The sequence below is a fragment of the Pleurodeles waltl genome, chromosome 5 (assembly GCF_031143425.1).
Source record: "Pleurodeles waltl isolate 20211129_DDA chromosome 5, aPleWal1.hap1.20221129, whole genome shotgun sequence".
NCBI lineage: Eukaryota > Metazoa > Chordata > Amphibia > Caudata > Salamandridae > Pleurodeles > Pleurodeles waltl.
Genome location: NC_090444.1, coordinates 1,370,049,926 through 1,370,074,563, shown reverse-complemented (window position 1 = coordinate 1,370,074,563; position 24,638 = coordinate 1,370,049,926). Strand labels below are relative to the sequence as shown.

The window sequence follows — 24,638 nt, the reverse complement described above, 5'->3', positions numbered from 1 at the left end:
TAAAACAAAGGATATTGTTTTCAAATTATGTACCTGACCTAGGGAAATGTACCCCTGACTCATCTCTATCAGACAAGTAACAAAGGAGTAGTGTAAAATGTGTGACTCTGCTATTATACATTTTGAAATCACAACATAAATCTTCACATTAACTATAACTTTTTGAGGTCTTAGATCTGTACCGTTTACAGTTGTGAATCTGAGGTGTGGGGAACACGCCAGATCTCAGCTTGGAATAAAATTCACTTGTGAAGGCCATTGGTCACCCATTTAGTGAAAATAGTTTGTAAACATTAAGGATCATATCCCTTTCAGAGATATATTGGCTTTTGTTATGTCAGTAATATTGTTTGGCAACATTTCTGTTGCTGTTGTTGCTTCCTTTTCTCTGCTTTACTTACTCTAGTTCTACATCGATGTTTTTGTTGTAGATTATACTAACATTATAAGTGTGTAATCATGAATGCTAATTTCACTTTTTTATATTAAGCAAATAAAATATTTTGATCAGAAAACCACAGTGTATTTCTAGTTGGCCTTAAAACTCACGTTTTACACCCTTTGATAAATGCGGACAACAAAACACAAGAAGAGAACTCGAAAGGTGAGCCTAACATGGTTTGTTCGCTTTCCTTGTACAGGGTTGTTGGATCTTACTGGAGAATATCCAAAATTCCACCCAACTGATGACATCCTTGGAAGAGATAATCAAGGACAACAAAAATCCAGACAAGAACTTCCATCTCTGGATATCAGTTCAGGCTACTCCTCTTTTACCAGTGCGGCTTCTTCATTCCACAGTGAAAATCGTTGTGGATTTGCCAAAGGTAATTATAGCAATTCAATATACCATAACAAAAAGTAGAATCTAGAATCAATGGCAACCAACTAATCAACAGCAAAACTTATCAGAATTCCTATTTCCAAATTAATTCGACAGTTGCAGATTCCTGGGTGGCACCAATATCTACAGGATCTGTATCACCATCCTAGGACAGAGGCAATGGCAGGCAAAATACCAACCTGAGGTTCCTGGTGTTTTGCTGGCCCACCTCGTGCAGCCATTCCTTCATCACAAAGGTAGTCAAGGCAGGCGAGATGTGCCCCAGCTATTATGTTTGGCTGTTCAGTGGCCACTCCGACTGCCTAAACGTAAAGATACATTTTAATAGGTTGAAGGCCCATAAATGAGAATGAAGAAAACAAACAAGCCAACATTTCTCCAATTTTCTTGGACCATCTAAATGGACCAGGGCTGTCCTTTTGCACCATGGTGCACCTGAAACAGGTATGCCAGGCACAAACAGGTGCACTGCACTCTATTACCATGAATCTTCTCCCTGGACAGCACATCACATTCAGTGGAATACAGAGTGCCTGCTTCAAACTCCATGTTTCACAGTGCAGGTGGCATGCCACCTGCACTTCAGGGAGGGGAGAGAGATATCCCTGCAGGCAGGTGCTGTGAGTGACTGGAACCCCCCTTTAACACCCCCAGCAAGCTGCCGTTAAGCGGCACTCTTTTGGGATGCACTGTGATTGTACCTTCTAAGGGCATGCTTACGTCTGAGCTTGCATCTATAGTAAGGTGCAGAGACAAAGAGATTTCCTTATTTGCATAAAGCCACACCCCTCAATCAAATAAGGAAATGCCATTTCACAATAGCACTGGTGCTACACGTGCACCAGCGCTATCAGTATTATCAAAGAGGCCACACAAGCGACTGCAGACCCTTCTTTAATACCATTGTACCCAAGGGGTGTAAGAATCAGGCACAAACATCCGTTGGGCCCCCAGTGCACAATGTGTAGTATGGTCTCAGAAAGGTATGGGCAATCCCAAGGTACTGCAGAATGCCCAATGCATGCAGGTTAAGAGATTAATTCCACCAGTGTGGAATTATTTCCAAAACATAATTGAATTTTTTAACATCAGTGAAATGTTATTGTAGCTATTTTATGAGAAAGCTTACTTACCCCAATTTAGATTGGTAAATTCTGAAATTATTGTAGCTAAGGACTTCTTTCTGTCACTGAAATTGGGTTGTTGGTTGACTGGGGTGTGAACCCTGGTAAAGCAACAGCCACAGTCCCTGGCACAGGCCTTGGCAGTAAAGTAACCTGTGCTTAACCCTGGGTAGCTTGGCACAAAAAGCAGTCAGGCTTAACTTAGAGGCAATGTGTAAAGTATTTGTGCAACACTTCAAACAGTAAAACAGTGCAAATATATGTATTTATTAGAACAAGATCAAAACAACAAAAATCAAATCAGTAGAACCGGAGTTATGAATTTTCAAAGAATAAATTGTAAAATAGCACCTAAAAGCAGAAAGTGACTACTGCAGCTCTCTAGTCGTGCTGGACCGGGTTAAAGTAAAAATTTCAGGCTGACTGTGATGGAGCACATGTCGGATGCAGTCCCAGATTAGTCCTGCTGAAGATTTACCTTCTCAATTTTTGTGCCAAGAGTCCCATCCGTGTTGGAGAATGTTGTGGGGAGCAAGAAGAGTGTCGTGGGTGGCAGTTGGCATCGTGAACAGGCAGGTTGGAGCTTGACATTGGTGGTCCCCCACGGGCTGTTGATGTTGCTCTGCTGAATCTCAGTGCGGTGCCGGTGTGAATGGGCCTGTTCGCGGTCGTGAAGAACCCAAAAGCTTGATTTAAGAGCTCATAAGCCATACCAAGGGTCCAGGACCTGAGGGGCACCACTCGAGACTCAGGACCTCTCTGAAACTTGGTCCAAGAGTTGGTTGGGAGCCTTTTACATTCCTGACGCTCAGATCAGTGGGCCGGCAGACTAGCACTTTCAGTCACTCTAGGGTCCTGGGTTCAAGATGGAGTTGCAAGTCCAGTTCTTCTTCCCCAGGCAAGAGAGCAGCAAGTCAGCACAGCAAGGCAGCAGTTCCTTTAGAGCAGCAGTCCAGCAGAGTGGTAGTCCTTATAGCAGTACAGCAATCCTTCTTGATGGAGTATCCATAGGTCCATAAACGTACTGAAGAGTTGGGACCTCATTTACAATGTTTTTGCTCAGGGCAGTGCCAAAAGCCTTTTTGCTGCTCTGCCCTGCGTCAGAAACAAAAGACAGGAATGCACCTTATCTATAAGATACAGCACATTTCTGTCCTCTTCCACAGCACCGGTGTACAATTGGCTGCCATGCGCCAACTTAGGCACCTTTGCAGCATGGTGTAAGGGCGTCGGTATTGTAGGTATGATTGTTTTTGTGCAGAAAGAGATACCTTCCTGCACAAAAACAATAAATGGAGATAATTTCCTCTTACTATGTATGCTGCACAATGCAACACACATAGAAAGAGGAAAAAACTAGGAGAAATAATTTTATTTCTCCTTGTTGCACCTCCCTTACGCCTCCTGAGAGGAGTAGTAGACTTTTGATGCATTTTCAGGTTTACAACATATTGTAGATCTGGAAATGTGTCAAATGCCATGAATGTTACGTGTGGACACCCTTCGTAACACCCATGGCCCAACTCCCTATCACATTGTAAGGCAATACAGTGACGTGCACTGTGTTGCCTCACTCCATAGCTACAAGGCAATGAAAAGTCACGCAGGCTGGCTTTATGTTGCTTTGTAGATATGTCCTGCAGTCTGTGCCACAGGAGCGTAAAAAAGTGATGCTCTGATAGCACATGGGGAATTTGATAGAGACTTCTAGTTGCAGATTCCTTACCTTAGAATTTTCCCCAGGCGTCCTACTGGATCTGGAGATTTTTCTTTGAGCAATACCCTTGCTGGTCATTAGGTGGCGTCGGTCGACTCAGCGGGCGTCGTTGGTTTCGTAGTCTCCTTGATGACATCGGGAGTAGTACATAGATGCCACCTCAGCGCAGTGATGTCAGTTCTTTTCTTTCCGCGCCATGCGCTGATCTGGAGGGCACTACCCTAGTCATTTTTTGACTGCTTCAACCTTTTTGCTGTGTTTTTGGTGAAGGTTTGGTGCGTCAAGATGTCCCGAAGACCAGATTCAAACCTTGCAAGGACTGCCACCACATGATGTTGGTTACAGATCTGCATCGGGTCTGATTGTAGTGCTTAGAGCACGACCACGACTCGAAGTCGTGCACCAAGTGCCGGGCCATGCACCCTCAAGCTTATGGCACTCGACTCCGCATCGGTCCCGGTCTCGCTCAAGAGGAAGGTCTCAAGACCGTTTGCGGAGCCACCACCACTCGTCGTCTTCTAAGCCTTCGAGTCAAGGTAAGAAGAAGAAGAAGTCGAAGAAATCTTCTCATCTTTCGACTTCACCCCATTTCTTGGTTGATGCGATGCTGGAGGAACGTCGACGCTCTAGGCCTCCGTCCTCGGAGCCTGCTTTTGGTTCTGATCCACACCTCTCCAAGTTTCCGGGAGCAAGAGTCACCCCTGCCTTATTAAAGGAATTCTATGCGCCCATGCGCCTCATTTGTGGGCAGTCTGACCCCGCTATGGCGCCTTCGGTCCCAGGGGGTTCGGTTGGAGGGCCTTCGGGTTCCACGTCCTCGGCTCCAGCTCCCACCACCGAGGTCCCCTCTGGATCCGCTCCCGGATCCGTACCAACACCGGTCGTACCATTGAGATCTTCCCCGGCGCCAGTTCGACTGTCGACGCTCCCGACGTCAGTGGTGCCCATTATTGATGTCGACCCAATCCTGATCCCTGACGACTCGGAGTAGAAACAGGTTGGTTGACGCTACGCTGCCTCCTTCTTCGATGGTGCCTATTCACCCTAGGTTGGATTCTGACCCTTAGTCTTATGGGTATGAATACAGGGAAGGATTGGAGGGGTCCCAGGACCCTTATGAATACCAGGATGATCCTAACGTGGGCTGGGCACAGGAGTTGGGCGAGGCCAGTGGTCTGAATACTTCTCCAGATGCTGGCATGCTGTCTCCTCCTACCGTGGCTACGGCGGAGGGAGCTACTTATTCCATGGTGGTCAGTAGGGTGACTGAGCTCCTCGGCCTTGAGCTGCCTACTGTTCAGGTTAGGTCTAATTTCTTGACATAGGTGCTTCAACCAGGGGCTTCCACCTCTGAGCCTCTCCTTCCATTCAATCAAGCCCTCACTGCTATCCTTTTGGGTGTTTGGTCCAGACCCAACACAGGGGTTCCTATGAACCGGACAATCGCACACCGCCATCAGCCTGCCCCAACAACCCTAAATTCCTGTCCCAACACCCCACGCCTAAGAGCCTTGTTATCCAGGCATCCTCATCCTCTAGCGCATTCCCTTCCGCACTTCCAGATAGGTAATCAAACAGATTGGACCAATTTGGGAAGAAGATATTTTCTTCCTCCAGTCCAGCGCTGCAGTCAGTGAACCCCGCATGCCTTTTGGACTGTTATACTCACTCTCTGTGGGATACGGTCGCACAAGTCTTGCTGCAGATACCGGAGGAGGCCCGTGCTATTGTCTCCCAAGCTGTTTCAGATGGGAGAGACGCAGCAAAGTTCACTATCAGATGTGGGCTGGACACGGCCGACTCTGGGTTGATCGGTTGCGACGACGGGGGCCTTGAGGTGCCACGTCTGTTTGAGAACATCTGGTTTCTCAGGGGATGTCCAACAGACCCTTATGGACATGCCCTTTAATTGCACCCGTCTCTTTGGAGACAAGGCGGACTTGGCGCTTGAGAGGTTCAAGGCTACGGCTCGGTCCCTCGGCCTTTCGACTGCCCCTGATCCCCAACAGTCCACCTTTCGCCTCTTTTGTGGCCACAGAAGGGGCTCCCTGTCGCATCCCTTTCCCAGCTAGCGTACCACACATGCGGTTCTGCCCATTCGTGGCCGGGGACCAGGAATCCCACGTCCCCGTGGGACTGGGAACCAGAGGTCTGCCCAGTCTACCCCTGCCCCTGCTGCAGTTCCAAACCCTCCTAGTTCGTCCCCCCACTCCGGACCAGTTGGCGGCAGGATTCACCATCACATCACCTGCCCCACTGGGAATCCATCACTACGGACAGTGGGGTTTTGCAGATCATTCGGAGGGGCTACTCTGTCCCCTTCGTATCTGCCCCACCAGCCATTCCTCCATCATACAGCCATATACCGGAGGATCATTTGGCACTTCCCCGCCAGGAAGTCGCAGCTCTCTTGGCCAAGGGAGCCATAGAGAGAAGTAGGTTGTGGTTGTTATTCCTGTTACTTTCTGGTACCCAAAAAAGACAAGGACTTACTTCCTATCCTAGACCTTCGGACCCTCAAGCTCTTCCTCAAGAAGGAGAAATTTAAAATGCTCACCCTGGCTCAGGTCCTGACTGCCTTGGTCCCAGCAGACTGGATGGTTGTGTTGGACTTGCAGGACGCCTATTTCCATATCCCCGTCTTGCCGTTTCTTGTTGCCATCACTTCTGCTCACAGAGTGAGTAAGCTTCAGGCTCTATCTTCTAAGCCCCCATTTCTGTCTGTGCACCCTGACAAAGTAGTGTTACGCACTAGGGCCTCATTCCTTCCCAAAGTAGGTACACCTTTTCATATAGGCCAGTCCATCACTTTGCCTACTTTTTACACACCTCCACATGCTTCTCATGAGGAGGAGAGACTCCACTGCCTCGATCCAAAAAGAGCGTTGGCCTTCTATCTCAATCGTACTAAAGGATTTCCAGGTTGAACATGTGGGTGCGAAGAAAGGGAAGGCGGTGCAAAGACGTACCATCTTGTGAGGGGTCTTTACATCAAGATGTGCTACGCTTTTGCAAAGAAGCAACCACTGTGGGCTTGCGCGCTCATTCCACCAGAGCAACTGCTGCTTCCACAGCCTTAGAACGTGGAGTTCCTGTCCTGGATATCTGCTAGGCAGCAACGTTTGCATCCCTGCACGTGCTTACTAAACATTACTGCCTGGACAGTCAGAGCCCTAGGGACGGCTATTTTGGTTGTTCGGTCCTGCAGGATTTTCTAGTATGATCTTGGTTTCTAGGATGGCATTGCTTGGGTATCTATTCTAAGGTAAGGAATCTGCAACTAGAAGTCTCCGTCAGATGTACAAGCTACTTACCTTCGGTAATGATAGAGCTGGCAGAGATATATTCTAGTCGCAGATTCCTTACCGGGCCCCCCGTCCTTCCCGCTTGCAAACTGATTTCTAGGGACAGGACTTCCCCATTCAGGGCCTTAGCTCTGGAGCATCAATTTCAGTGTTCTTTGCGGCTCTGCGCTTTGGTGTCGAAAGTTGTGAAAAGAAACTGATATCACTGCTCTGAGGCGGTGTCTGTGTACTACTCTACTCCCGACGTCATCACGGCGACTACGACGCCCGCTGAGTCAATCGATGCCATGTAACGATTGCTCGAAGAAAAATCTCCGGATCCAGTCTGATGCCTGGGGGAAATTCTAATGTAAGGAATCTGTAACTAGAATATGTCTCTATCAGATATATTGTTACCGAAGGTAAGTAAGTTGTACTTTAGGGTGACATATGTGATAAAAGGGGAGTTTAAGGCTTAGCCAGGGGGTTTTAACAGCAAGTGGACATGGTAGTTTAAAGCTGCATTCAGACTGCAATGGCAGAGCTGCAGAATGTTTTAAGGCACTATTTAAGTGGGTGCACAATCTGTAACTAGAATATGTCTCTATCAGATATATTGTTACCGAAGGTAAGCAAGTGGACATGGTAGTTTAAAGCTGCATTCAGACTGCAATGGCAGAGCTGCAGAATGTTTTAAGGCACTATTTAAGTGGGTGCACAATCAGTGCTGCAGACTCACTAGTAGCATTTAATTGACAGGCCCATGGTACATGTAGTACCACTCTGCAAGGGCCCTATAAGTAATTTAAATATGCCAATTGGGTATGAGGCAGTTTAACCTTACCATGTTTTAGGAGAATGAGCACAAACACTTTAGCACTGGTTAGTTATGGTAAAGTTCACAGAGTCCTAAATCCAACAAAAGTGAATTCAGCAAAAAATAGGAGGAGGAAGACAAAACGTTTGGGGATGCCCCTGCGGAGGGGGCCAGGTCCAACAGTCATCTTGTGTACAAATGCTAAATATATGCAGGTGTTATACAAAACTCTTTTCAAAAGAATGTTTCCTGAGATATTCAGGAGAAAAATATACAAAGCTAAAATGTAGAATCCAATATACATAAATTCAGAGGAAGGGCACCTAATTAATTTTAAATAAACACCTTTCGAAAAAGATAAGCACTTTTAACGGTATTCACAGACATGCTTTACAAAGCTAGTGCTACATCCAGAATACTGGATAAAGTCTATGGGGGTTATTCTAACTTTGGAGGAGTGTTAATCCGTCCCAAAAGTGACGGTAAAGTGACGGATATACCACCAGCCGTATTACGAGTTCCATAGGATATAATGGACTCGTAATACGGCTGGTGGTAAATCCGTCACTTTTCCGTCACTTTTGGGACGGATTAACACCTCCTCCAAAGTTAGAATAACCCCCTTTGTCTCCTCTGGCTGCCACACCTGTGCCACACCTGTGCTTAATCTGACCCGATTAATCCAACGGTCCTGGTTCCTAAGGACGTGATTCACAAAGGTAAACTTACCTTGTGTAGGTTTACAGTTAAGATAGTAACTTTACTGCGTTTTGGTATTCATAAACTTCATGTGTAATGTTACTACTAATAAAATTACTAGTAATAAAATTAAATGTGTGCTTTGTGAATGCTAAAAATGTAGTAAACATATTGCAAGGTGTAAGTTTACCTTTTTGAATAAGGCCTTTAATCAGGGCTGATTAGTGTTCCCATCCTGAAATCAGGCTTGGCAATCGCACTCATTCTTAAGATGTCGACATGTTACTGTACCCATAGTAAACCGTAATTCTAGTCTGGTTTTGCTAATTGGTTTGTTATGTGAGTCTCCATATGAATCACTGCTGCTTCTTCCTCTTCTCATTGAACTAGCATCTAAATTATTGTTTTGTTTATTGTCTGACATATAACTGCCTGCTGTGCATCCTTAAAAGCTATCATTTTGAGAATTCATGTGTCAGAGCTCTAGAGTTGGCATTCACCTTCTGAGATGACCCGTTTCTGTGATAGTTTGGAGTATTGGGCGGGAGTGCATACACCTTATTCATACTTGTTAGAATATGTGCTTTGTCATTATGGGAGATCAAAGCACCTGAGATGTGGTCTAACTACAGCCCTTAACCAAATGGCATCTGCATTGAGGGTTGTTTTCAGAGAAGCAAGGTACAGTATGGTGGTATGGATTAACCATCATCCAATCTTGAGACAGTTGAGACTTGTTGGAAGTCCAGAACTAAACTAAAAAGCTTGATACCTTGCAGGATTGTGAGAATAAATTGTTCCCTAGTTGCCAGTTGCCAACTCTAGAAAAGTATAAATATGGGCTTGTATTTTGTAGGTTTGTGCCGCTTTTGCGTAAAAAAAAAAAGTATAAATATGGGCCTAAATGTTTGCAGCGAACAGCGCGTAATTATGCTATGTAGTATAATTGCATAATTTCAGGCATTTGGCATAACAAACCCCCCAAAATTATGTGAAATACGGCAGCGTTACTGAAATTTCATCGATCCCTTGAAGAAATATGCACCTGAAGTGAACACAACATAAAAACGTTAATCTTCTCATGGCTTGCTTTGCAGAGTATAAAAGGTGGATTAATCCAGTCGTGGCGATTTGTTGACCCTGAAGTCATTAGCCTGAGTAAGCGTCCTGAATGGCCAGCAGTCCTGCACAACATGTGCTTCCTGCATTGTGCCATAAGGTTAAGGACGGAATTTGGAAAAACTGCTGGGTGGAACTACAGAGACATGCTGCAGTTTGGATGTAATGAACTCACGGTGAGTTTGTAACTCAGTATTGAAAAGCAATAAAGGGATCTTAACATGAATATAAGTGTTTAAATCTTTATGAACCAGCCCGCTCAAAAGTATGAAAGCTAGTAATAAGGATTATAGGAAGTAATGTGGTTTGAAGGTAATGTAAACATCTTATTGGAAGTGATCACTGTCTACATTGTGTTAATGTGAATGTTAAAATACACCTGTGTACTAATTTAAAAAATGGATGAGGTTGTTAGGATGAGAAATATCTAAAACATTAATTGACATAGGTCCGCAAATCGAGTGTTGAAGACCATCCGCAAACTCAAAATTTGAAAAATATTTAAATCTGATTAATGGAAGGAACTTTTTCTCCAATCCGTCGTATGGGGCTTCAAATTCAAACCTGCATTTATGCACCAGAAGCTCCCAGATTGGCGAGTGGCACCGCCATTAAGAATGTTGCGACTGCAATTACAGGACAGTGAGGATAAGTCCCTGTGTGATAAACAAGTAATGAAATGAGCCAAAAGGGGCAGTGGGAGCATCCTGTGATCCACTCTGTTTAGAAAGTGGAAAAAACAATGTTACCACATGGTTTACTGGCTTGGTATATAGCACCCAGTATGACCCCCAATATCCGCAATCGCTGGTCAGGGGGCTGCAAACCCACAGAAAGTATCCTGGTCTCATGCTGGACTTTCGACCTCATCTTGCCACCACCACGTTGAGCACACGCAAAGCACATAGCCCTTTAGAAGAGCAGTAAATGGGCTATCCTTTGAATACGTATCTCATAACCCATCCTTCTACTCCTCCCGCCATGAATCTGAGATCAGCAAATCAGAACCTCCTTGTTTCATGGTAACCACCCTGTTTAAAATCTAAGTTCTGCTCCTTTAACCTGTTAGGCCCTCCCCAGTGGAACTCACCCCCCACCAATCATTTGGGCAGGCCTCTAGTTCCTGCAGGTCAAATTGTCCTTTAAGCGGTCATCTCCTACTGCTAGTAGCCAAGAGTGATTATTATTCCACTTTGCACACAAACTCTATACATATGTACATTTATGTAACTAACCAAATTCAAATATATGTGCATAGATGATTGTCTTTGCCGTCAAATGACAGACAACAGCAACTACCATTCCAGACCATAAGTGATAATCCTGGTTGTGTAAACCACCTCCCACCTCTTCTCATCTCTTTCGGAGCTCTGTACCGTCTATCTGTTGCTTATGTACACGTTTTTACTGAAAATCCTATTGACATTAATGATAATTAAACAAAGAACATAGCTTTGGTATTTGACTTGTTTAACATATTCATTTGCATCTGATAGTATACTTCTTTGAGACAGTCAAGAAAAACATGCTGTATGGCCAGGGATTCGACCTCATAGCTTTTTCACCTCCATTCGTATATACAGTTATGTATTGGCAATTGATGTTTTCTGTGACCTGAGCAAATGGGTGCAGATAGGCATAAAGCAAGGGGTAAAGGGGAAAGATGGAAAGACGCCCTGAGGCACCCATTGACAAATGCTGTACTCTGTTCATTTAGTAATACTTTACGAACAAGGTAAAGTCCAAATAAATAATTGTGCATGTACAGTTGGTGTACCTTATCCTAGTAAGTACAAGCATTGTTTGAATTAGACCCAGCAAAGTTTTTTTCTAGTGGTTCCTAGCTTCTCTCCCACTGTCAATCTCCTACTCAGCACCACATCAATCCACTCCCAGTGTACATTATTATAATGTCGAATTTCCATCTGTACCATGGGTGTCTTGCATTTTTCCATGTGTTTAAGCACAAAGGACAGATTTATGCAATATTTCTGCAGTGTATGCAGGCTTTAGGGGGAGAGTATTGCACTGCAACCCTTCAGTGACTAAAGAATACACCACAATTGCGCGGCAAAATGCACTCTTCTCACATTCTGTGTGCGTTACCTTTAAATATGCAAGTGCCCAACTACTGGATAAGGTGGTGGTAGTCATAATTCCTGTGATGAAAAGTAATGTATTTAAAAACAACCGATCCATGTTTGAGAGGTAGCTTATTAATGGTGAATTGCCTTAAGATGAAATTGAAAAAACATTTATTACCAATTTAGAGGACCCCTGATGGATAGCTCTTGTGAAGTTCTTTCTAGAGAGATGATAAATTATATGTTGAAATGTACGAGTGAGTAAATATAAAGTTTGCTTTTTTAACATTTGCTTCTTTATGTTGCTAATTTGATTTAGGAGGGTCTGCAGCTTCTGACACAAGAGTTCAAAGAGGAGCATGAATGCACCAGTGGAGGACAGACTGTGTCATGGACTGCAATGAGATACCTACTTTCAGAAGTAAGAGCCACCGTGTACCCAACAGTTACTATGCTGATTCACATGTAATGGCAGGTTCCAGTTGATGAATCCTCTTTGGCTGTATCAAATGTGGATGTTGTCAAGCTAATGTTTTATGCCATAAAACCCGCCTGGGCCAGATTGTAGTCTTAAACCATTGATAAAAAAAAAGTACCTGCTTTAAATGAGTTGCCTCTAGAGAATGCTGCTTTCCACTACATGTTCATTGTTAGCAGTGGGGCAGTAACTGCGTGTTGACAAGTAATGATAGAGCCTGGGTGCTCCAGAGCTAATGAAACATTTTGCATGTAGCAGGTTGAGTATGTGGTGTGGAGAGGAACAACTGAAAGTGGCCTTCACATTTTATTTGAAGACAATGAAGACCATGATTGACGGTGATTATTGGTGTAAGTAACTGACAAATTGAATTCAGCTTGCATTTGAAGCATGCAAGCCTGACTTCCTGTGGGTATCTTCGAGGATATGGAGGTTAGGTGGTCCTCAAGAGTAGGGTTGCTAGGTGGGAAGACAGGATGACTCTGCTGAGAAAAAAATCCAAATGTTACAGGGCTGAAGAGTGCATTTACATACATTTTCTAAAAGAGGTTCTGAATGGCCACAGATGACAAATTCCAATGATATACCATTACTTTCAACTGGTGGCAGGATAGTCTTACGATCTCCAGGGTCATTGATCCTCCCCCAAGAAACCGTACCAATAAATGTTGCAAACTGTGGATTTTTCACCACAAATGTCCATAAGATTGGATAGATAGGTAAATGTATTTTAGGCAGTGAAGAAAATCTGGTCTACCATTATGCTATATATATGTAGCAACTTTTTGCACATCATTTTTCTATCCTGCTCCTTCCAAGTAGATTGTCAGTCATGTGCTCTGACTGAAAATCTGCCTGGAAGAGGCAAGGTGTAAAAAGCTAGCATTACTCAAATCTCACAGTCTTAGGCTATAGATAGCATGGCATGGCTAGATACATCTCACAAGCTCATAAAGCTGTGCTATTGCCTCATTGCATAGAAATCACTGGATATGACTGCAGATTGGGTGTACACATTTTATATGCTTGGTACTCGAAAATCATAAAATCTTTCTCGGAGTGCATAATGAAATGCCTCTAAACTAGTCATAAATAACAACCAAAACAGTATGTGTCCTCTGATCCCAAAAGAACTAAAATTAGTTATATGTATCCCAAATTCAACATGTATTTTAGCCCAAATTTCAGTTTTGTAAATATTTCATGAAAAAAATGTTTTTTTTTCAAATCATTCTTATTATTTTCTGAAACTGCAAACATTTATCTATGAAATACATTTTCATTTAAAAAGCATAACCTTCATCTCCCCTGAACGTGTTTTGTCATTTACGTAGCAGGTTTTCATCAGTTTTTTTCATTTCCGACAAACACACTAGTGCTACTGTTACAAATTGAGAAGGACTGCTTTTTATGCTCATGTATCAGCATTATCAAATAAATACCCAGAATCTCAACACGTGGCAACGATTTACACTAACATTGTGCCACAAAATGACAAAACTATGTGAACGGCAACAATAAACCAAGACTGGCAAATTGTTATACCAGGGAAATATGTGGATTCTGTCGAGAATTGCACAGTATGTCAAGGGAGGAGTATTCCTATACCTACAAAAGTCACCATGTCACCAATAAAGCACACAATTCAGCAAGTGCTGGTCACTATTATGGCAGGGATAGTCAGAATGCTGTAAAAACGCTTACAATATAGCATGAATGTGCAACTATTAAGTAATCGGTAGTCAAATCTCTTGCCATTACTGTCCAAGGATAAAGCACTGTTACTCCTTGGATAGTCAGAGGGTTTACCAGCAATTCCCACAATATCACAAGGATGGTCCATTTAGTATCCCACAGAAAGCCAGAACATCACCAAAAATGGGCACAGTATGTCAAGAATGGTCCGCTACTGTAACAACAATACCTAGAATAGTACGGAAAATGTCCACAAATTACAAGGATGGCCAACTAATATGCATGGGATAGCAAGAATGTTGGCAAAAATGCCTAAAATATTGCAAACATGGGTACTTCAGAATGGCCCCAGTAATGTTTACAATATACGGTGGTGCAACTTTGGCTAACAGTTTCAACATTTCTGGGGAGGAAAAATATGGTTACATAGGCAACCTCGCTCTGGGATGCTGGAATTCTGGGTACACTGCGGAAACAGCCAGGATTCGACAAGTGGGACCTCAGGAATTTTCAAAGTGGATGATGTTTGGACCCAGAGTGATGTCGCTCCCTTGCCCGACCTTCAACAGGAATATCAACTGGCACCCTCCGAGATGTACAGACATTTGCAACTCTGTCACACACAAAGAGCGGTACTGCCAAGGGGGACGGACCTTCCAGAATAGAGGATAGGCTATTGGACGAATTCATGCCCTGAAAGCCTATTCCTCTGACTTATAAAAAACAACTTAATGTGTTAAAAACCATAAGGGTACAGTGTTAGCGAGAGCTAGGGGGTTTAGAAGACAGAGAATGGGAAGAGGCCCTTGCAGCCCCCAGGGAGATGGCCATACATGCATGGTTTAGACTGATCCAGCTAAGGATCCTTCATCACTCCTATTACACCCATATGACAATAGTAAAGATGGCGAGGACAGAAGACATACATTATCTGCGTGGGTGTTGGCAGACATGTACCCTTATCCACAGCCTATGGGAGTGCCCATTAATACAGGAGTTCTGGTCTGCAGTGGTGGAGTTGGGTCAAGTGGGGGAAGAGGGCATATGTATCTCCGCCAAGCGGTGTGTTCTAGCCAGGCAGGGCACAATGGACATGGATGACACTGGCCATGGCAGTGGCAAAAAGCAATATTACGAAGTTGTGGGGAGTCGGGCATGTCCCAATATTGGGGACATAAAAGCAAGACATGGACTGGTGTATGATGGTGGAAATGGTTGTGTACGATGGTAGAGGTTGCCCCAGAAATAGGGAAACATTTGGAATGGCTGGAAAACCTATAGAGGGAAGATAAGTGGAGACTTGGACCTTCCTGGTGAAGCTGGGTCATATCCAAGGAACACTACGAAAGCAACAGCCAATGATTGGGTGGACAGTGGGGTTGAAGGGGTGGGGAATGTCACTCAATGATAATGTGAGATGTTAGACAGTGCTAGGTTTTAACTTTAAGACTGATTTATCAGAAATTTCAATAAAAGGATGTGTTAAAAAATGAATGTTCACAATATGGCAGGAATGGGGCACTAATATGCAGGCTTAACCAGAGTGCCACCAAGAAAGCCCACAAATGTGAAGTACGAGCATAATTGATTGAGTGGGTATGTTCCAGCAGCTCACAAAAACACTAACACAAAGACTCTTCACCCCCCCCTCCCAACTGACCTTCCTTTTTCAATGGCAAAACAGGTAGTTTGCAGGTTCCACACAAGTTCTGCTGAGACATACAAACTGTGCAGCAGTAGGGACACACAGAAGGGATCATGATTGACAGCTTTCTTGACTCACCCAGGTCACTGCCGCCTCTGTCAATCAGCAGAGGTGAGAGAGTTTGGGGAAGGTCTTTCTCTTAGTGAGGCCTGGTACTTACAGAGGATTGGTAATTGCAGAAGTCCCATGCATGCAAAGCTGCTGGCATTTTGTTCACATGCAGCTGAAAGACTGTAGCTTACCCATATTTGTCTTACATGCAACTTATGTGGATAAGGGCATCATCAGACTCACTGATGGCCTGAGCTCAACTTTGCATATGACTGCCTTGCATAGTAGCTGGAAAGTAGTAGGACACTACACATCAGAACATATTGGCACCAGTCACCATAGATTGAAGTTTGAATTAAAGTTTGCAGAGACAGAAGAAGTACTCACTTCAAAGTGCCTTTTGAAAGAAGTGTTAGGAATAATATATGGTCAAAAAAGGGGGAAGTATACCTAGACTTCCACGGTAAAATACATTTCTCAAGGAAGGAACTACATTTATTTCATAAAAGTATCCTTAGATTAATTTATATTTTCTTTTCTTTATCAAGTCAATTACTACAATCTTTTAATCTGATCACAGACTTCTTATGATTATTATAAAATCCTAGGTGCTCCTAAACATAAAAACACAGTTAAAGTGAATATTGTGAAACAAAAAGGTGTAAGTCTTATATACAATATATACAAAATATGTGGTTAAGAAATAATGAGCCGTGAACTTCCAAAGGCTTCATCACTCCAGGAGTCCTGAAGTCACTATGTAATTTAACATCAATCCACAATCAATTCCTGTCGACGTTTCAACCCTGTATATAGATTTTTTTTTAGCAAGGATGTGGGTCTTGTGGTGTAGTCATATGGCTTCTGTATAGCATAGGTTTTGACCTCTTTTGAAAGTAGGGATTGGTTGGAAGACTACTTGTGAATAAGAACAGAAATGCATCTGTTCTGCTAGATTTATGGACAGAAATCCTTTCAGTGAGCAGGGTGAAGTGTTCATCATAATATATAACAGTAGAGGTTCCTGGCCTAGTGATTACACATCACCTTACCTCTTTAAGCGCTGGTAAGGGAACATTATTAGCTGTCACTCTCGCCTCTGATCTAAGGCAACTGATTATGCTGCAAGCAAGAATTGTACTAGCTGCTGGCAGGTCTTCTGTAGAAAACGCAGACATTTCTGCATTGCTGCAGTACAAAAGCTGCTCAGAAACTGGTGCCTAACTGTTCTGTCACCCTCAGAAAAACCAAGTACAGTCTGCAGAACTGAACTAACTGAGTCTATTGTCATGGTGAGCACTAAGTCAAGCTGTACACTTTTTTTTTATTTTTACAGTAATCAGTGTCCACAGATAGAATATTACCGAAGTGGATTCATATAACCGAAGTGGATTCATATAACTTGTTTGTAAGTGGTTAAAAGTCCTAAAAATAGCGTACCATGCAATTGGAGGGTCTGTTGTTTTAAGTTGCACTTCTTACCCCTGATTTTCAACGAAAACCAGATATGTGAGATTTTAGGAATGGACTGCGTTTTCTAAACAGATTTTGTCTTCTCGCAGATTATCTATGGTTGCAACGTGACCGATGATTGTGACGCAACAAGTCTTACTTCCATGATTGATTACTGGATTAGCCCCGGCACCGCAAAGAAGGACTGTGAGCTGACAAAATGTAAGAGGGCTCTCAGGAGCTTATGTGCTTGTTATTTCTTCAGCAGACCTAGCAACCGGTTATCAAAAACTGTCTAACACATGCTTTCAGATCAGTGGGGATTATGGTAATATTGTGCAGAAAATGTTAGTGAACGTGCTGAGGATATCAACCCGTTGTCATGCAGGAAAAGATTAACTCCGTGAAACACCAACAAGTTCAACAGATCTAAAATGCCCTTATTTTCTCTTTCAAGGAGATGTCCAAATGTGATGGAAATACAATTTGATTCGCCCCTTTTAGCACCGAGGAGTAATCCCTAAGTAGCATCATTGTAGGTCAGAGATGATACTGCCTCAGACTATATCGTACTTGTTGGTCCACATAAAAATGATTGTATCTGAAAATCTGCCCTGTGACGGGTAGAACACATAATTAACCTAAATAATGATACAATGGAATCCACTACAAATCAATATGTGGTCATGCGTATATTACAGGGGGGTTCTACTACTCTCGTTTCCCCCACTGTTCTATCTCTTAGCCCGTACCCTCCTGCTTGTCCATCTCTGTGATGCTGTATTTTCCATGCAATTTATCTTAGAGATGTTAAAGGAGCAACACACTAAAGAGAGCTTTGCTAATTTTGCACCTGCAGTTTGAATATGTGTGTCTAGAGTGTTTTTCAAAAAAGAGCCCAGGTTCCATGTTTTCTCATGTATTTGAAGATAGACCATCCAACCCACTACGCACCACAGCCTCCTCAATCTCATGTAGAACAGAGTTCCCTCTTGATTTTCGCAGCGTGTTTTCTACCATTATCGCACAATACCAAAGGTTCTACCGATCATTAAAGGTCCTGTACCCAAGAGATGGCCCGAGGCCAAAGTAAAATGTTCCTAACCTTTCAATTCAGATGGTCAAACAACATCTTTCATTACTGCACACATCTTTCAGTATAGTGGCAACAACACACCAATTCCCATCAGAAACCATCAATTGGCTTTTAATCTAACAGCACACCAGTGAATTTTGGACCCGTATCTACTGTATGCTTGGACCTGAATGTGTACCATTGTCAGTGATAAGATCTGTACATACCATGCAGTCTCTCAAGAGGTCTTTGAAAGCATCTGTTATGGATGTCTAACATGCCTGTGGGGTCATATCAGGTACCTTCAAACGTCTCATTATGTTATAATTTGAGTTTGTGTTAATGTTATGGTTGGGAAACAAATATCATTCACCCACGATATTTAACACATAACCTCCTTCATTTAGACAACAGGAATGAAAACAACACACAAATACACCGCCTATTAAATATTTATTTTTATTCTCATGTTCTGCGTGAAAAGTATGATAAGTGTATTCCTGTATAGATTGATTCCACACTTCATATAAAAAATACGTATATCTCTACCCCAGATTTATTCTCAAATCAGTGCTCATTCACACTCCCCAGACATTCATGAGTATATGTTTTGAAACCAAGACAATACAATATAAAGTAACATATTGATTTATATGTGTTCTTTTCAGTTTTCATTATGTTTCTATTGCCTTGACCAGCGGCGGCGGCCCCACATGTCATGGGGGAGGGCAGGGGGGCAGAGGGGGGGTGAAGAGTGATGGGGGAGACACAAATATATTTTTTTAAACTGTACCGTTCTGACGCCACCACTGCCTGCTGCCTCACTCCTCTGCTCTGCTGGTGTCCCAGCAGTCCCTGGGACACCAGCACAGGCTGCCCACACAATCCTGGCTCTGCTCTCATACTATGCTTAGCATGTGAGCAGCATCAGGATTGGCCTGACCGGCTTGGTCTGCCACTTAGACAGTGCACTGGGGTCTATGCAGTTTCTCCAACCCGGCTGTGCAACACAGCCGGGATGGAGAAACCTAAGTGTGCATGTCAGCTTGGCCAGCGTGAGACAGCCGGCCAAACTGACATGCGCATTTAGTGCACTCAACTCCTCCTCCCCCCTCCCATGGCCCAGCCCAACTCCTCCCTGCACTTGCTGGCTGAGCCAGCAGCTGAAAAATAAAATTATAATTAAATATTTTATTTTTCAATTGCAGGCTCATAGCCAGTGGGGCGATGCTCCTCCTCCACTGCAAAGGAGCCGCCCCTGCTTTGGCCTTGACTCTTCATTATAAGCTATTCCCAATGTGTGGCATTCTCCATTATAGAGAACTCCGCAGAGACACCATAGCAGACCAATGTAAAAGTACTCACCTTCCCGGGAGTAAGTCTGGAAGCCCGCACCCGGTGCATCTAGCTTTTCTGGTGATGTTGGGAACATCAACTGATTTCTATATGCCGCAGGTGCACATTGATATGTCTGCGAAGAGACCAAAGTTAGACTGAATCCCCCATTCAGTTCTTGAGAACCTCACTGAAGCAAAATGAGGAAGCCATGATCATATTTGTCTCTGTTATAAAATGATAGACCGGTCCCTCCCTGCTCAGTCACACTCACATGAACCCATTAGTTGGAACTTTCTTATAGTAGTGCACCGTTGTTTTTTCTTTCATAGTGAAATACAAGGTTCCTGCAGCTTTCTTTAGCCCTGACGTGCAGATGACTACATTGGTGCAGGCTCTGGAGGCGATCCCTCAGTATTCATTGGATGCCCCTGAAGCTTTCCACATGCACTCCTCTCCAGCGGTGAGTAGACATCGATACATGATGCACTTTTCAAAATGTGACGCAGCAGGCTGACGTCATAAGCAACAATGGCTTGCCGTATCTCCTCGTGCACTCCCAGATGTGCAGGTTTCACCTGTTTTTTAGGTCCGTCTTTCCCAACACTTGAAGTATAACCTAGAATATATGCAAGTACATTTGACATTTAGATCTCTGTAAGTCCACGACAGATGTTACCTAATGTACATAAATACACTTTTTCTTTGTCAACAGATTCGTTTTGGGCAGGAACACTATGTATTTTCCCAGCTGAAGATGCTGTACGATTCAGAGCCGAATTACAGTGGATGCGAAGAGATAACTCGGAGCACGCCAGCCTCTCAGAAACGTAAGCAAGTTATGAGCTGAAAACTGCGGGGCGTATACCTGTATGTTGTTTGCATGTTGCAGTCTTACAGGCGCCTCTGTGCTGTTATAAATTGCAAGAAAACGAAGGCGAAAATGGTTATCAAAATTGCCAATGAAAGAAAGCTCAGTTTTGAGTTGTGTTACCAGTACTGCTGTTTTGAGCTATTTTTGACTCCGACAAGTACTAATTGTGGAGAAATGTTAAAATATGATAAATCTGTTCTGGACATTCTGAGATGACATTGACTACAGCTGTTTATTCCTGTTTAGTGAGGATCATTGCACATTCGTCTTCGCGAAACAAAAAGCTTCTTCTGGGCTCGTGTGCCACTTTATACTACTTTATGAACGTCTAAGACATCTTTGTCTTTGACACACATTGGTAGCTAGCTGTATTTTATTAAGACATATCCCCAACACGTGTCAGTGTTGATCAGATGGATGTGAAATTCATGCTGATTTTTAACAGTTCCAAGGTATTACTGCTAAATGCGTAGTCTTATGTACCGTGATTCATTCTTTTTTATGATTTGCAAAACTATTGTAGTAACCAATTCTATAGCCTCTATTTACAAATTATAATCAATTAGTACACTTCCATTAAGTCATCCAGTGGACAAAAGTTAGCACATATCCAAAGAGGATGAAAAAAAATAATGAACCTTTTTCATCACCGAGTATGCCACACACAAATATATGTGAATTTTCTTCCTTCTAAGCTGTTACCAATAACCAGTGGTGTAACGAAACTTGAGCCCCCCCTCCCTCTTCTCCCAAAGTATATGGAGGGCCGCCTCCTGGCCCACCACATACCACTTTCCCCCACCGCCAAAAAATCCGGTATATTTTGAATTGAAATCTCCAACATTTAATTAAATGCATCTATATTGTCTTGTTCAACATTCTATTAAGAAAGTGAGAATTAAAGCCATAGTTTTTCATTTGTGGATGAGAGAAACTTTGTTAAAAAATATTTGCAAAAGGACTGTCTGGCCATGTTTGTGTTTCAGAAGTAGAAAAGAGGAGGTCAGAATTGATGCAAACATGTCCAACACTAGGATACTTGCCAGCTCTCAGGGATTTGGGCCCAGATTTAAGAGGGCCTAGCGCCATTCCAACACCACATTAGTGTAATTTTTTTAAGCTAATGTGGCGTTAAAAGGCCAAAAAACTGCACAATATTTACAAAGTGGCGCCATGCATGCATGGCGCCACATTGTAACCCTTTGCGCTACATTATGCCTGCGCCAGGCATAATGTATGCAATGGGGTGTTAGGGAAACCGTAAAAATGGAGCAAAGAAATCTAATAGATTTCTTTGCATCATTTTTTCTGGGATTTTTACTGCATGCTCAGAGCAAGCGTTAAAAGGAGGCTCCCATTGGTTTCAGTGGGCCTCTGGGTGCTTTGCAGGATTACTGCCAAAAAAATTTACGCTAATCCTGGCAAGCTTCAAGCTAGCATAAAAAATTCTGACGCTATTTCCCTAACTACCACCGTGGTGCACCGTATATTAAATGCGGCACACACATAGTGGCGTGGGGGGGGCAAGGGGTGAAGGAAAAGTGGGGCTGCACCTTAGTGTTTTTTGGCAAGAGTGTTGTGCTGGAGAGTTTTTCTAACGCTTGTGACCTGCACCAATGAGAAGTATTTTGTGATGAAAACTTTGTTTTTTAATTTAGTTTGCTCACGTGAAAGTGGTGGATTTAAGAGAATCTGAAATGGAAAGGGCAGGCAGTCGCATAGGAAAGTCAGAGTAATAGAGACATGTTTCCAGAAATCAAAAAGGAGCTCTAACAATACCGTCACCCTAAGACCAGAAAAGATCTTAGTGAGCAATTCATCCAGAGACACCTCAAATACTATGATTTGTAAAAGAGCAAAAACATCACACTGCAGATCAGTGGGTTGACATGGAGAAGAGCCATGGATAAACACTATGATGATGTGCTTTACAAAAAAAACTCAACAATAAAATAAATACAAATACCTAAGTACATGTACGGTTTCAAGAAAACAGTGCACGAAGACTGTGGTAAAAGTGCATGTATAAATCTATTTAAGGAAGCAGTCAAAGTATATGAAGCCGCAAAGACTCGTGTGTGGGCCCTACAGTGTCGAGGCAGAGGGATAGTATGCATTTAACAGTGCACGTCTTTGAAGGTTTTGGGATCAATGGCAGAAGCAAGTGCTTTTGTTATACACTCCTGACACCCTGGGAAAGGAGAGTGGTGCATAGTTACATACAGAATATCACAGAAACCAGACTGGAGCATGCTCTTCTTCATCACTGATCTGCTCACGGCCCTGTGTATCATGCAGGCTTCCTTTCTACAGGGAGACATCAGATCCCAACAGCAGGTCCTAGATATGCCTGGAGTTCAGGTTTGCCATTAACGTGGCTGCAGGGGGTGGGAAGCTCACCATGCAGAGGCATTTCAGAGAACAGTGTGGAAGTCTGCAAAACAACACAAGGCAACAGCAGCCCTGTGATAGCCTCTGGCTGCAGGTTTTATTTGTGGCCAGACTAACCATTACAAACAGCACCACTAAAATACAAAAAAACGAGGCAAAGAGAGAATACACTTATGGCCCGCACACTAAATTTTAGAGAAAGAACACCCAGTGTACACAACACCACCAGCCTACAGCTAAGACACACTTTCTGCAGTGCGGTAGGATGATACGTAGAGAACCTCATGCAGCACCATAAATAACTCAGGCAAAGCCCAATGCGCATTTTTGAAGGCCGTGATGGGAAACCCTAAATCCTGCACCACCACAAAAGCATTACACACTTTCTCTACTCGAGCCGGTAAACACCATCCTGCACCGGAGCACAAATGATAGATACCACGTTCTGCCAAGACAGGCCAGGCGAAACACAGTGTCTGCAGTGCCGCCTGTCAGCCCTTATGCCTGTTACAGGGATACCCACCCTCTCCCTGCATCACCTGCACATTTCTGACCTGTGGCCAGTAACCGAGCCATGCATGGGAGAAGCAGCTGTGCCGCTATGGTGTCAGTGTGTGTGGTAATGGGGGAGGGAGGAGGATGCGCATCAAATACCGCCCTTTTCAAAGCACACTTGTAGATAACATATATATACCTGCACGAGTCATTGGGTGTAGCAGCCATTGCACACAGGGTGAAATATACTGCACCGGGCGTAGTAGTACTCACCTAACCTAGTTGCAGGCTTCTTCGGTGCTGTGGTAGGCATAGACCTCTGGCGCCGCTGCACATGCAGTTTTTTCACTGCGCGCATGACCCTCCGTACCCCGCCCTGAAGGCCACTGCGTGGTCACTACACAGATCTGCATGTGGCGCAGCGTGCCATGCACCAAATGTGGACTTTAGGGCACTGCTACCGCGCGAGCCGAGCCTCCGTCTCAAAGGAGTGTTTTGATAGTGGTCTGCTGCCCGTGCACAGTACGGGCCACAGGCGGCATGGCGTTATTAAACCGCCCCTTGGCCTCGGAGACTGTGCGAGCTGGTGACACTGACTGCTGCTATGTAAACTAACTGGCCCCAGAACCAGAGCCAATCTGTATTGTGCTTCAGGGACCCCTGCACCGCAGTGGATGCGGGGGCCAATGTTACGCCACTGCCTATAACAATCAAAAGGCATTGTCACAGGTAAGACGCATTCTTTTGTTAATAGATAGCAGAATATATATTGACTTTTCAGTGTTTTAGGACGGTGATTGATTCTTGGTAGCTGCTCTTTTGCATCAGCCATTTTCGGTTAAACTTGGAAACAACTCGATTATTGACTCCCTACTATGTTGTGCACAAGACTTGCTGAGGTAACTGGCATAGGAGTAAACAGTGTGTGCAGTACCAGAAGTAAACCCTTCTGAGTCCTTTCGATCGATCTGAGACGTCACAAATATTTTGAGAGCCTCAGTTGTGCTACGACAGGGTACACTTCTCTCCTCTTTTTTTTAGCCTTTTCAGCGCTGTATGGCTGCGTGATAGCGCCTCACAACAGTCCTGATTGGATGCTGCGAGGCTGCGCACCAGTGTTAAGATGTCAGACCAACTGAACAGCCTAGGATTTTTTTGCTTTTCTTTACCTTTTGTGAGCAATTCGTGCTGGAGACATATTGCACAAATCCAAAAAGCGCAATCTGCACTTTTACAGAAAGAATATGCATATTAAAGGGGTCATCCGGTGAATGATGTCACAATAGCTCTCACAATCCCTACTGACATAATCAAACAAGCAAACATTGTAGAATGCCTATTATTGGTGATTGTTTGTAGGCCTGGGCAAAGAGAACTGTTTTTCTCAACAGTTGATGGA

General features: G+C 43.7%; 1 protein-coding gene and 1 long non-coding RNA gene across 2 annotated transcripts in view; one reads left to right on the top strand and one right to left on the bottom strand.

The window, feature by feature from the left end:
* The window catches only part of LOC138296483 (uncharacterized), a 146,984-nt gene that overhangs the window by 79,967 nt on the left and 42,379 nt on the right, over positions 1 to 24,638 (bottom strand). The window contains exon 2 of the long non-coding RNA XR_011203842.1: positions 1,024 to 1,146. This is a non-coding gene — a long non-coding RNA (uncharacterized lncRNA). The remainder of the gene's footprint in view (positions 1 to 1,023; positions 1,147 to 24,638) is intronic.
* LOC138296482 (uncharacterized) overlaps positions 1 to 24,638 on the top strand; it is a 1,064,486-nt gene that overhangs the window by 1,012,166 nt on the left and 27,682 nt on the right. The window contains exons 96-101 of the mRNA XM_069235627.1: positions 642 to 827; positions 9,583 to 9,780; positions 12,008 to 12,109; positions 17,180 to 17,291; positions 19,812 to 19,942; positions 20,195 to 20,309. Coding sequence (XP_069091728.1) covers positions 642 to 827; positions 9,583 to 9,780; positions 12,008 to 12,109; positions 17,180 to 17,291; positions 19,812 to 19,942; positions 20,195 to 20,309 — 844 coding nt within the window. The remainder of the gene's footprint in view (positions 1 to 641; positions 828 to 9,582; positions 9,781 to 12,007; positions 12,110 to 17,179; positions 17,292 to 19,811; positions 19,943 to 20,194; positions 20,310 to 24,638) is intronic.